Raw genomic sequence first — 13,723 nt, forward strand, 5'->3', positions numbered from 1 at the left:
TACGGAAACATGGCTACAGGGTGACCAAGACTGAGAACTTCAAGGATATTCAAATTTAGGAAGGATAGGCAAAGAAGAAGGAGGTGATGTTGTGCTGATAATAAGGGATGGAATCAGTACATTAGTAAGGGAGGATCTCAGATCGAAAGAACAAAATGTGGAATCTGTTTGGGTGAAGCTAAGAAAGAGCAAGAGGCAGCAAACATTGGTAGGAGTTGTTTATAGGCCACCAAACGGTACTCGTAGTGTGGGGCATGGTGTTAATCAGGAGATGAGAGAAGCATGTAACATGGGTAACACAGTAAACATGGGTGACTTCAATCTGCACCGAGGCTGGGTGAAAATAATGAACACTAATGATGTGGAGGACGGGTTTCTGGAGACAGCTAAGGATGGTTTTCCAGAGCAGTATGTAGAAGAACTGACTGGAGAACAGGCCATTTTAGATCTAGTGACGTGAAATGAGAAAGAGCTGATTAATAATCTTGTAAGAGAACCTTTGGGGCTGAGTGACCATAATATGGTAGAATTTTACATTGTGTATGAAAGTGAGGTCGTTCAATCTGAAGCCAGGGTGTTAAATTTGAATAAAGGAAATTATGAATGTATGAGGGACAAATTGGCTGAGGTGGATTGGGAAAATACATGAAAAGGTATGATCATACATAGGCAATGGATTGTCTTTAAAGAATTATTACATAGCTTACAGCAATTATACATTTCTTCAAGGCACAAAAGCTCAAAAAGAAAAGTCAGTCAATCATTGCTAACCAAAGAAGTTAAGAATTGTATAAGATTAAAAGAAAAGGCCTAAGTTGCCAAGAATAGTCATACCCCTGAGGGTTGGGAGCATTTTAGAATACAAGAAGGGGGGAACCAAGAAACTGATAAAGAGAGAATAGAATAAAAATGTAGAGTAGTAAAAAACATAAAAACAGATTGTAAGAGCTTCTGTAGGTACGTGAAATGTTTGACTAAGACAATGTGAGTCTATTACAAGCAGAACCAGAAGAATGTATAATGGGGAATAGAGAAATGGCAGAGAAGCTAAATTATTACTTTGTGACTGCCTTCACTGAGGAAGATACAAAAAATCTCCCAAAATTAGAGATCCAAGGGACTAGAGAGCATAAGGAACTGAAAGAAATTAGTATTAGTAAGCAGGCTGTATTGGAGAAGTTAATGGGACTGAAGGTTGACTAGGAGCCCGGGGACCTAACATTCCACATCCCAGATTGTTGAACGGGATAGCTATGGAGATAGTGTGTGCATTGGTGATCATCTTCCAAAATTCTATACATTCTGGAACAGTTCCTGCAGATCAGAAGGTAGCAAATATCACTCTACTATCTACAAAGGGAGGGAGAAAATGGGGAACTACAGACCTATTAGCCTTACATCAATAGTAAGGAAAATGCTGGAATCTGTTATAAAGGATGTGATAAATGAACTCTTAAATAATAATGATCTGATTGGACATAATCAACATGGATTTATGAAAGGGAAATCATGTTTGACAAACCTGTTGGAGTTTTTTGAAGATGTTACTAACAGAATTGATAAATGGGAGTTGGTGGATGTAGTATACTTGGATTTTCAGAAGGCTTTCAATAAAGAGCCCACAGGAGTTAGGTTAGCAAAATTAAAGCATGTGGGATAGGAGGCAATATACTGGCATGGATTAAAGATTGGTTAACAGGCAGAAAACAGAGGGTAGGAATAAATGGGTCATTCTCATGTTGGCAGGCTATGACTAGTGGAGTACCACAAGGAACAGTATTTGGATCCCAAATGTTCACAATATATATCAATGGTTTGGATGTGGAGACCAAATGTAATATTTCCAAGTTCACGGATGACACAAAGCTAGGTGAGAATGTGTGTGGTGAGGAAGATGCAAAGCGGCTTCAAGTGGATTTAAACAGACTTAGTGAGTGGGCAAGAACACAGCAGATGGAATATAATGTAGAAAAATGTGAAGTTGTCACTTTGGTAGGAGGAACAGATGTGCAGAGTATTTCTTAATGATGAGAGATTAGAAAGTGTGGATGTACAAAGGGACCTGGGTGTCCTCATCAATAAAACACTGAAAGCTAACATGCAGGTGCAGCAGGCAATTAGGAATGCTGATGATATGTCAGCCTTTATCACAAGAGGATTTGACTACAGGAGTAACAAAGTCTTGCTTCAATTGTATAGAACCTTGCTAGACATCACCTGGTGCAGTTTTGGTCCCCTTGCCTTTGGAAGGATATTATTGCCATAGAGGGACTGCAATGAAAGTTCACTAGACTTGTTCCGGGATCCCAGGACTGTCCTATGAAGAGGAGATTGGGGAAACTGGGCCAGTATTCTCAGAGTTTCAAAACTGAGAGGTGCTGTCATTGCAACCTACAAAACACATAAAGAGATAGACAGGGTAGGTGCAGGTAAGATGTTTCCCCTGGTTGGGGAGTCTAGAACCAAGGGACACAATTTCAATATAAGGAGGAAGCCACTTAGGACCCAGATGAGGAGAATTTTTTTACTCAGAGGGTTGTGTATCTTTGGAATTCTCTACCCCAGAGGGCTGTGGAAGCTCAGTCATTGGGTATGTTTAAAGCAGAGATTGACAGATTTCTAAATACCAATGGCATAAAGGGATACGGAGATAGTGTGGAATAAAGACATTGAAGTGGATGATCAGCTATGATCATATTGAATGGCAAGCAGACTCAATGGGCTGAATGGCCTAGTCCTGTACCTACATTCCTATGTTGAGGGAGTGCGATGGAAGTTCATCAGATTAATCCCTGGGATGATGGGATTAGAACATTAGAATGTAAAATTAGGTTTATTCAATCTATACGTAAATTAAAATTTCCCATGATGACCGTATTCCCCTTATTACACATACCTCTAATTTCCTGATTTATACTGTGATTTACATTACCACTGCTGTTTGGTGGCCTATATACAACTCCCACCAATGTTTTCTGCCCCTTATGTTTCTTAGTTCCACCTAAACTGATTCCATGGGGCTGAATCTTCTGGCTGACGTGCAAGCATCCCGACGACAGCGCGCAACATCGCGATGTTTCGGTTGGCGGGCGCACTATGCAACCGGACGCGCGCCCGCCATTAACTAAAGGCCTTGTTAGGGCCATTAAGTCACCAATCGACGAGGATTTTGAGAGGCCCATGCAAACTTCAACTCGGCACATGGGCCCAAAGGGCAGGCGGGTAAATGATTTTTTATCAAACCTCATCCAGCGGCGGGATGAGGTTTGATATCGGAATTAAAAAAGTTCAATAAAGTTTTTGTGGACTTCATTAACATGTCCCATCTCATGTGACATTTTCACATGAGGGGGACATGTTAATGATTTTTTTATTTTTCTATTTTTAATGTTTCACAGCCTTTCAGCGATCTCCCTGAGGCAGCACTTAGCCTCAGGAAGATGTGCACTCTTTCGTGCACATGCATGAAAGAGCACAGTCTCGCAGTTGGGGAATTCCTCCCCCGCCCGCACAGGAAGTGCATAGCGCTTCCCGCTGGGCATCACACTGGGCCGGCCTTAATTGGCTTGCCCACGTAAAATGGCGCCAGGGCCCATTTTGGTGGCAGCAATTGGCTGCCTGTCGCCAAGTCGGTCAGGCCCGCCCACCCATCAAGGGCAAAATTCAGCCCCATGCCTTGATTTTTTGAACTAATGTCAGCTCTCACTACAGTGCTAATACCCACTTTATTTAACAAAGCTACCCCACCACCTTTTCCCAGCTTCCTATCTTTCCTGAATGTCACGTACCCTTGGATTTTCAGATCCCAGCTTTGGTTTTCTTGTAGCCATGTCTCTGTAATGGCTATTAAGTCATACTTATGAATTTCTACTTGAGCTGACAATTCATCTGTTTTATTGAGAATGCTGCAGGCATTCAGATGCAGGGCCCTTAATTCATTTTTTTTTACTATTTTTGCAAACACTGGCCCTATCAACTGGCACACTCTTAAGTTTGCAATCACTGTCTTTTCCTGCCATACTTTGATTATCATACCCTTTACTGCTACATTGATCTATTGCTTTGTCATTTCCCTTCAATTTACTCAATTTTCCTCTACATGATCCCTTCCCCCAACTACTTAATTTAAAGCCCTCTCTACTTTCCTAGTTATACTACTCACTAGAACACTGTTCCCAATGGTACAGGCCCCCGCCTTCCTCAGAACTGGTGCCAGTACCCCACAAACCAGGACCCACTTCTCCCACACCAGGCTTTGAGCCACGCATTCACCTCTCTAGTCTCATTTGTCCTATGCTAATTTGCATGTGGCTCAGGTAATAATCCAAATATTATTACCCTTGAGGTTCTGCTTTTTTTAATTTAGTGCCTAACTCCCTATGCAGAACCTCTAATCTATGTCACTGGTACTTACATGGACCACAACAACTGGATCCTCCCCCTCCCACTGCAAGTTCCTCTCCAGCCCCGAGCAAATATCCTGAACCTTGGCACTGGGCAAGCAACACAGCCCTCTGGATTCTCACTCTTGGCTGCAAAGAACAGTGTCTATCCCCCTGACTATAGTGCCCTCCAACTACCACTACATTCCTTTTAGCTCCCCCCGCTTGAATGGCTTCCGGTACCATGGCGTATGGTCAGTCTGCTCATCCACACTATAGTCCTCGCTCTTGTCCATACAAGCTGCAAGAACCTCAAGCTTGTTACTCAATTTCAAGGGCTGAAGCTCTTCCACTCCCATCTTCTTGATCCCTTTATCTGCATGACTTGCAGTCACAACCTCCTCTCCCTGGTCACTGACCAAACCAGACAATGCTAAACTAAGGACTGAGACTGCCTTCTGGAAAAAAGTGTCTTGGTAACTTTCCCTGTCCCTAATATGTCACAATGTCTGCAGCTCGGCCTCCAGATCAGTAACTCTGAGCCAAAGCTCCTCAAGCTGCAGACACTTAATACATATGTGGTTGCCATGGATTGCAGTGGCTTCAGGAGCTCCCACATGCTGCAGCCATGACACATTGCCAGCCATCTTTATTGTGTTAAATTCTTAATTAATTTACAGTTCCCCTCTTCAATGAACCCCTCACTCACCAAACCCCCGGCTTCACACTCTGAGCACTCTGATTGTCTTATGAGGAGAGAATGAGGGAAATGGGCCTGAATTCTCTGGAGTTTAGAAGAATGAGAGGTGACCTCATTGAAACTTCTTACATGGTGTGACATGGTAGATGTGGATAAGATGTTTCCCCTGGCTGGTGGGTCTAGAACCAGGGAACACAGTCTCAGAATAAGGAGCAGGCCATTTAAGACTGAGATGAGGAGGAATTTCTTCACTCAAAGGGTGGTGAATCCCTGGAATTCTCTACACCAGAGGGCTGTGGAAGCTCAATCACTGGGCATGTTTAAGACATAAATCCATAGATTTTTGGATACAAATGACATCACAGGATGTGGGGACAATGGGGAAAAATAGCACATTGTTTCAATGGTGGAGCAGGCTCAACAGGTCATATGGCCTACTTCCATGCTCCTAAACATTCGCTCCCTGCACCACCAATGCATAGTAACAGCAGTGAGCATCATCTAAAAAATGCATGGCAGTAACTCACTAAGGCTCCTTCCAAAGCCATGACCTCTACCACCGAGGAACAAGGGCAGCAGATGCATGGGAACACCATCACCTGCAATTTCCCTTCCAAGCCACACACCATCCTGACTTGGAAATATATCGCCGTTCCTTCACTGTCACTGGGTCAAAATCCTGGAACTCCTACCCTAACACCACATGGGCTGCAGCGGTTCAAAAGGGCAGCTCACCACCACCTTCTCAAAGGCAACTAGGGATGGGCAAGAAATGTTGATCTAGCCAGTGAAGCCCACATCATGTGAAAAAATAGTTTTTAAAAATCATAACCCATTTAATGCGAGTCATTTGAAACGCATCAGATGTGCGGCGAGCAGGAATTCCGGTAATGGCCAATCAATTAGGGAAAGAAAGTCCTGATGAATGAATTTATGAGATAAGGAAACAAGTTCAGCAGCGGCTGCTGTGTTCCTGATGCATTTGTACTGGGTGCCATTTTAACCGCCATCAGGCATGCGATCCTCATAAATAATCCAGGACTTTGGGACAGCCAGAGCATGTGAGAAGCAAGTTATCACTCTCTGATATGTGCCTGAACCCTTTCAATCCAAGTCTACCTCTTAAAGCTGCTGTCTGATCACAGTGCAAGTGGTTAAGGTGTGTGCTTTTAATATTGGAGTCAATTGCAATAGATTGCATCAGAATATAGTAAATTAAAAGAGAATAAAGCTATCTTGAATGAAGTATGATTTCAGTCAACTGAAACACTTTTCCCACATAAAGTTAATTACATTCTTTAAGTATGAACCTTGCGCTTTCAGTCTGATCAGTTTTAATCTGGTATTTTTCCTTTAATTCACTGTTATCAATTTGTTTCAATTTTCAGTTTCAGCCACAGTTAATTTCCAGTCTCGGTTAATTTCTTTCTCAGTTCAAGAACTGTGGCCTTATTAAATAAATTCAGTTCTTCTGTTCAATTTTTAAATGAGGCAGATTTATAATTTTATTCATTTGCAGTCTTGTGTTGCTCAGGCTTTGTTCATCACTCTGCTTATTTCCTAAAGCTATTCTATGATGGGAGAATTATCATTGAAACCAGCCAGAGGATCTTCAGCAGTAACTGCTGGATGGTAAACGATGAAACAGCTTGCATTTATGAAGCACATTATCACCTCCTCAGGACATCCCAAAATATTGACAGTGTTGTTTTTACAGTGCAGTGACTATTGCGACAAAGGCAAATTTTTCATTCAGCAAAGATCTCACAAACAGTAAATAAGATAAATGTCATTTTTTTTTTGCTCACATTGCTTGTTTGAGAGAATAATGTTGGCCAGGACATTATTTTTTTCCCTTTGGATCTTCCTCTTCCTTCAGGTACCATACCCTAAAAGGGACATTGGTGTCCAAGGACTTTATCCATGTTTATGCTTGGCAAACTACTGCAGTGGTTTGCCATTGCTTTCTGCCGTGTGGCTCCCCAAGAAACTCACATTCCACTGTCCAGGACCATGTGCTGAGGGACGCACTAAAGCTTGGGGCAGCTGCTGCAAAGGCGCAATGGGGAAAGGTCACTGTCTAAGACCTTTCTGCCATTGTGCACTGAGGGGCTGGGAATTGTATAAACCCCTTGGGCTGTATGACTCACATTGAATGTATGCAGTGAATACTACATGTATCACAATTGTATTGAAGCACCTCAGAGCATAACATGATCTATGTAGATAATTTAAATACCATTGCACTGTCTGTAATGACCAGGTTGAAATGTCTGCCATTGATGCCCACATCCCATGAATTTAAAAAGATGGGAGGTGCTTTATTCCATCAGGTGGGACCATGCGGGACCATGTTCAACCATGCGGAAAATTATTCCCTCACACATTTGGGTTCGACCTTCTGACTCACATAGGCCAGTAGAGGCAGCAGGTGTCATTGCACAGAATCCATGAGTTGTGTTGAATAGACAGATTCACAGTCTTGCAAAAACTTTTCAATACACCAATCAAGTGTAAAAATAAAGGGGAGTCCTGATCTTTTTCTTGCAGTTATATGTACTGTTAATAGCCAGCAAATAATCAAATTTGCACCAAAGATTAGTGTGTAACCACTTTCCTACTAAGTAGGGAAAGGATCCGGCTCAGATAGAACAATCATGACATTACCTTTACCCTGCTGAACAAAGAATATCTCTGTACGGTTACACAGTGAATGAGTAATCTTTACCTAGCTGAATAAGCAAAACCCTGTAGAGTTGCAAGAATGTAACCCTTCCTTTGCAGAATAAACAGAAACTCTATAAACTGGCACATTGAGTAACAATATACAAAAGGTAATTAAAAAGGTACAAACAATCGTCAAAAAGGCCATTGGAATGTTTGCCTTTATCTCAATGGGTTGGAACATAAAGCGGAAGAAGTGATGTTTAGGTTTTACAATGCCCATCTGGAATACAGAGGCATCGCACCTCAGAAAGGCTGTGCTGACCTTAGAGGAGGTACAGTGCAGATTCACCAGAATTATCTCAAGGTCTAGGGGATTAAATTAAGGCTGAAGCTCGGTCATTTAAGAAGAAAATCAGGAAACACTTTTTTACACAAGTAGTAGAAATCTGGAATCCTCTGCCCCAAAAGGCCATGAATTCTGTGACAATGGGTGTTTTCAAAACTGAGATAGATATATTTTTGTGAGTACAGGTATCAAGGAATATGGACTTAAGGTGAGTAAATAATGTTGAGGTATCGATCAGCCATACTCTAATTAAATGGTGGAACAGGTACAAGGGACTGAATGGCCTGTTCCTGTTTTTGTGTTGCTTAACTCTTACCCTTCTGAATAAGTAGTATTTTCCTACATTTATACTCAAATAATTGTTGCCATGCCGAACAGTCAGCAAATCAATTGTTGCACACTGAGCGACCTATTCCCTACTCCGTACAGATAAGCAAGAAGTGCGTGAAGGGTAAATATCTGCTGAGGTGAAACAAATTACTTTTTTCTCATCTCACAGGTATATTGGTATCTCAGGTTTCCTATTGACAAACATATCTAAATAAAGATCTTACATTATGTGCATCAGCTGGATCTCTCTCATTGCTTCCACAGTAGATCAACAGTGCTTTCTTAACACCCTCCCTCCCCATTTTATTACAGCCAACATATTTTCATTGGAGCCTTTCATTTTGACACGGTTACCAAGCAGCACGAACTCAGAGTTCCGAGAATTGTTCCTACAAGTTACTAATCAACAAAACTCCTCCTTGTCACATTAATTTAGCAGAGTGGAGACGGGGGCCAGGCATACAGTGTCAGATTTCTCCTGTTGCCTAAAACAGGTGAAAGTCAGCTGCCCAGTAACACGCGCATAAGGTGAGCTGGTTTGTGGCAGACTGACATTTGATAGCCGACCTATTTGTGAAAGAGTAGGTTTGCAGCAGGCATCAATGATTAAGTAGTTTACTGAGTCTTGGCACATTACAGCTCACAATGGAGTTTGCGGGGAAAGTTATTGTGTCGGCTGCTTTGGTGGTCACCCTGACTTTAATATACAGGTACTATAAACTGAGAGCTGTCAATGCCCGAAGTCGAGTTCTGGAAAATCCAGGCAGTCAAGAGTTATCAGAGTCCGGGGAAAAGAACAACAAAGATCCAGAGCAAGATATCCAGCCTTTGTTGAGTTTGCAAAGAGTGAGTGAGGAGGGAAGTATCGGTAACCAAACGAGGCACATTAATGTAAACCAGTGTTCCAAGAAACCTGACTTGAAAACCCGGTCAGTGGATAAGACAGCTAATGTTCGTGACAAGGAAACAGAGAATCTCCAGGCCACAGATGAGCTGAACAACGGAAGGGGGATAGCCAAAAACAACTGGAAAAAGACAAAGGTCACACGACTCGGTTTATCCAAGCCAGTGAGAAACCGCCTGGCCATGAAAGGGGTGACAGAGCGTCAATGTAAAGCTCCTGCTCTAAACACCGCGACAGCTTCAATTAATGGTGAGTGTGTTGTGAAAAACTTTCAAGCTGAGGAACGTGATAAGCCGAATCTCAACAATAAAAGCTCTGAGTCAGCAAGGGCTGACAGAAAAAACAGTGAAAACATTAGAATAGTCGCAAAGCAGGGTTGCTCAAACAACACCAATTCTCAAACACATTTTGAGCAAGAATTAGATGTTTGTGACAACAGGGAATCTCAGCTAGATCAGAATAATTGTTCCTTTGATGTTCCGAGTGCTGGCGACGGCACATGCAAAATAAGTCCGTCTGCAAATTTTATTGAGACTCCCCAAGATCATCTCATTTCACCTGCTTCTGATGCAATTAAATGCATTCAGGATAAACCTGTGGAAAATCAGCCAACTGAACTCACAGAAAATGAGATGCTCAAGGGTCTTATCAACAGGCAGTACACAGCAGGAAGTCCTGGAGAATATGAGAATGTCTCCAGTGCCTATAACATATACCCTGAAATCAAAATTCCAAGATCTAGTACTCCATCTGTTCAATCTACATATCAAGTCAAACAAGAAAAGGCCAAAGCTGGCAATGGATCTGAAGGTGGGCTTAATGTTTTACAGTTATGTGTGGAAGTGAATCTATCTGATCACAAGATCATTTCAACTTCAGAAATGGCATCTGAAGGGAAAGAATATAGGAACAGAAGTAACACTTGTTCTATTACTCAAATTACAAAAGATCCAGCTTCTCTTGATGTCGATAACCTCAAAATCCCAGCTTTCCAGTACCAGGCGAGAGACCAGCCAAACATCTATTGTTCCTTGGATTCACATCCGTGCAATATAGTGCCCTCTCAGAGCATGACTGTCAAAACAAAATTAGTTGACTCCCCTGAGTCTGACTCAAGTCCTCCTGACTATCCAAAGACTTCCAACATTTCTTCTGAGGCACCTTCTTGTTCAACCAAGTCTGCCATCAAAACTATAATGGAGGAAAGAACAGTCCTCAGAAAATACAGTATTTCAGCAATTGCAGACACCCCAGCATTTTTAACTGACTTCCACTCAGAAACCAGGGAGTGCTCACGGGGAGGTCACTCTAGTGAACTGAACTCTAGAGCTCCTTCTGTTGATGACCTTAGCTCCAGTTCTTTGGGCTCTCTGGTAGATTCATTGTATTTGTCACAACCAGACCTCAGCAAGGAAACCCCAGTGGAAGTTGTTGCCAGAGCCAATTTTATTCAGATCCCTTTGAACAATCAATCAACTGTTGAAATCATGAAGTGCCGCTTAGATTTGGGGAATTGTTATGAGATTCTATGTGTTGCAAAGAAACACGATTTAAAGGATCTGCAAGATGCTGCTTATCAAGTCATGAGTGATAATTACTTACAGGTATTGAAGAAGCCGAACATTTATGGTCAACTTAAAGCAGATGAGAGAGAACTGATCCTGACGAGAAGGATGTATGGTAGAACATACTTGATGGTAGCTGATGTGGATGTTCAAGAGAATGTCTGGGCTAGGACCACAGTTCAACCCAACACAGAGGGCCAATCCACTGCCAGGCCACAGAAACCTTCTCAAACCAATCACAAGCTTTATTATTACAAGGAAGAGAATGATTCTTGGTATCCATTAGTCAACATGGCAGTTGAATCAATCTCCAAAGATTGTGCATTGTGCACCATGTTTAATTACCTTTTTGTTGTGGCTGGTTGTCAGGGCTCTGGCAAAGAAATCAAAATTTCCAATAAAGTATTCTGCTACAATCCAGTTACTAACATTTGGAGTGAGATAAGTCCACTCAATCAAGCCAGGCCCAACTGTAAGCTTGTAGCTTTGGATGGGTATCTCTATGCAATTGGAGGAGAGTGTCTTTCCACGGTAGAGAGATATGATCCTAGAACAGACAAGTGGGTCTTCGCTGCACCCCTACCACAAGGAACCTTTACTATAACGCACAAAGCTACTGTGTGCAATGGGGAGATTTACTTGACCAGGGGCACCTTCTACTATCAGCTTCTCAAGTACAACGCCAGGGAGGATACATGGAATGTTTGCACCATGATGAACAGGAAGGACAAGACCACCGATATAGCAGCAGTTAAAAACTTTATCTACAGATTTGAGATTAACCAGCACTATGATGTCAGTGTGTACCGGTATCACATCATCACCAAAATTGGTGAAGAATGTGCCACCAAAAGGCTCTGCAAGCTGGCACCATTTCAATGTGTTGTCATGAATAACACTATTTATTGCATAAATAAGCAATTCCTGATGCAATTTGTAGCTCATGAAGTATCGCCTTATTTTAGAGCAGAAGATGGCACTACCCTTCCTGGAGCGAAGGGAATCCTCTTTCCCTTTGTACTTACGCTGCCAGAAAGAGACTCATTACAGACTCAAGTGTAAACACCTCAGGGGGCCTGGTGTTTAAAATTTCTATTGAAAATCCTCACTTCAGATGAAAATAGTTTCTAAAACTGTTTGATATTCTTTGATGTTGGTGTACTCATAACATAATGTCTGATTCTCTTTCTCTCCTCCTATTCAAGGGATGTTTGCCTCTAGGAAAGTCTCTATCAGCCATTTAGATGAAACTATTCTAGTTGTGGATCTCTCTGCACTGCCTCTCAAAGCCCCTCAGTAATTCACTAATAGGGTGACTAGTTTTAACAAAGTGAATATGTCCCTAATCTATCCCAACCATCCCTAGGATTGAGCACAATCTTATGAAGAAATCTAGGTGAACAGTCAATGTTTACAATGCTGGGCATCACATATAGCTCAGTGGGCGAAAGGAATGAATAGCTAAGCGATGTGTTCAAGGAAGGTTGATCCTCCGTAGGGTTGCCAGCTTCAGTGGGACTAGCATGTCCAATCCTTTCAGCAGTAATCACGAGTGAACACTGAATGAAATCTGGCTCAGCTGTGATGCCTCTTCTGGTCAAAGAGCCCTTGGCTGCTGACTTTCCATGCTTAGACAGCCATGTTTTTTTCTATTCATTTGACAGGATGGGGGCATCACTGGCTAGGCCAGCATTTATTGGCCATCCCTAATTGTCCTAGAGATGGCATTTAAGAGTCAACCCCATTATTGGCAATCTGGAGTCACATGTAGGCCAGCAGATTTCCTTCCCTAAAGGACATTAATGAACCAGATGAGTTTTTACAACAATTGACAATGGTCATCTTTAGACTTTTAATTCCAGATTTTTACTGAATTCAAACTCCACCATCTGCCATGGTGGGATTTGAACCCAGGTCCCCAGAGCATTATCCTGGGTCTCTGGACTGGTAATCCAGAGATAGATTCAAACCCACCCAGTGACAATACCGCTACACCACCACCACCTCCCCCTAGGGGTAGGTGTGATGTCAGAGATGCAAGCCCATATCCATGGCAGCCTATCTCAAAGAAGGATCAATGTTTCCAGAAGACAGAGTAGGTTGAAGATTTTTTATTGCAGTAATTCACCAGGCTGCTTCATATGATGCCCACTGCTAACTCCTCAATGGGGAGAAGGTGAACCAAGTGACAAAGGTCATCTTGCCATAGAACAAACATGCCCCTTTTGTCTAAATACAGGCCAGCTCCATGGCTGAATGAGATCTGTGCAAATGTATAAGAGAGAAAGGGACAGGGAGAAAAACACAGTTTAAATGATTTTAAAAAGCTTATAAAGTACCCTTCAACCTTCATGTTAAGTTATGTCAAAATGTTATTGCCTGGCTTTATTATTATAAGGGGGGCTGGTTAGCTCAATTGGCTAGATGGCTAGTGTGTGAATCAGCTAAATGCCAACAGCACAGGGCTTGATTTTCCCATTCCAGCCGATTGGGTAGATTTGGAGCCTGCCTCCTTACCCCATCCGTAGTAAAAATCATGGCACTTTGCTATGGTTCAGCGAATAATCACCAAGGATCTACCTTCAGGCAAAGAACTCATGTAGGCTCTTTCCACTTAGATTAGGAGAAATAAACAAGAGAGGACATGGCTTTAGGGTGAAAGGGGAAAGGTTTAGGGGGAACATTAGGGGGAACTTCTTCACTCAGAGAGTGGTGAGAGTGTGGAATGAGCTACCATCTGACATGGTAAATGCGGGCTCACTCTTAAGTTTTAAGAATAAATTAGATAGATACATGGATGGGAGAGGTGTGGAGCGTTATGGACTAGGT

General features: G+C 42.3%; 1 protein-coding gene across 1 annotated transcript; it reads left to right on the top strand.

Annotated features, from left to right (window-relative positions):
* Positions 1–9,070: 9,070 nt before the first annotated feature.
* klhdc7a (kelch domain containing 7A) lies at positions 9,071–12,559 on the top strand. Its single transcript, XM_041206965.1, has one exon. The coding sequence runs from the start codon at positions 9,071–9,073 to the stop codon at positions 11,954–11,956; it is 2,886 nt and encodes a 961-aa protein (XP_041062899.1). The 3' UTR covers positions 11,957–12,559.
* Positions 12,560–13,723: the final 1,164 nt, after the last annotated feature.

Source organism: Carcharodon carcharias, chromosome 15 (assembly GCF_017639515.1).
Source record: "Carcharodon carcharias isolate sCarCar2 chromosome 15, sCarCar2.pri, whole genome shotgun sequence".
Lineage (NCBI taxonomy): Eukaryota > Metazoa > Chordata > Chondrichthyes > Lamniformes > Lamnidae > Carcharodon > Carcharodon carcharias.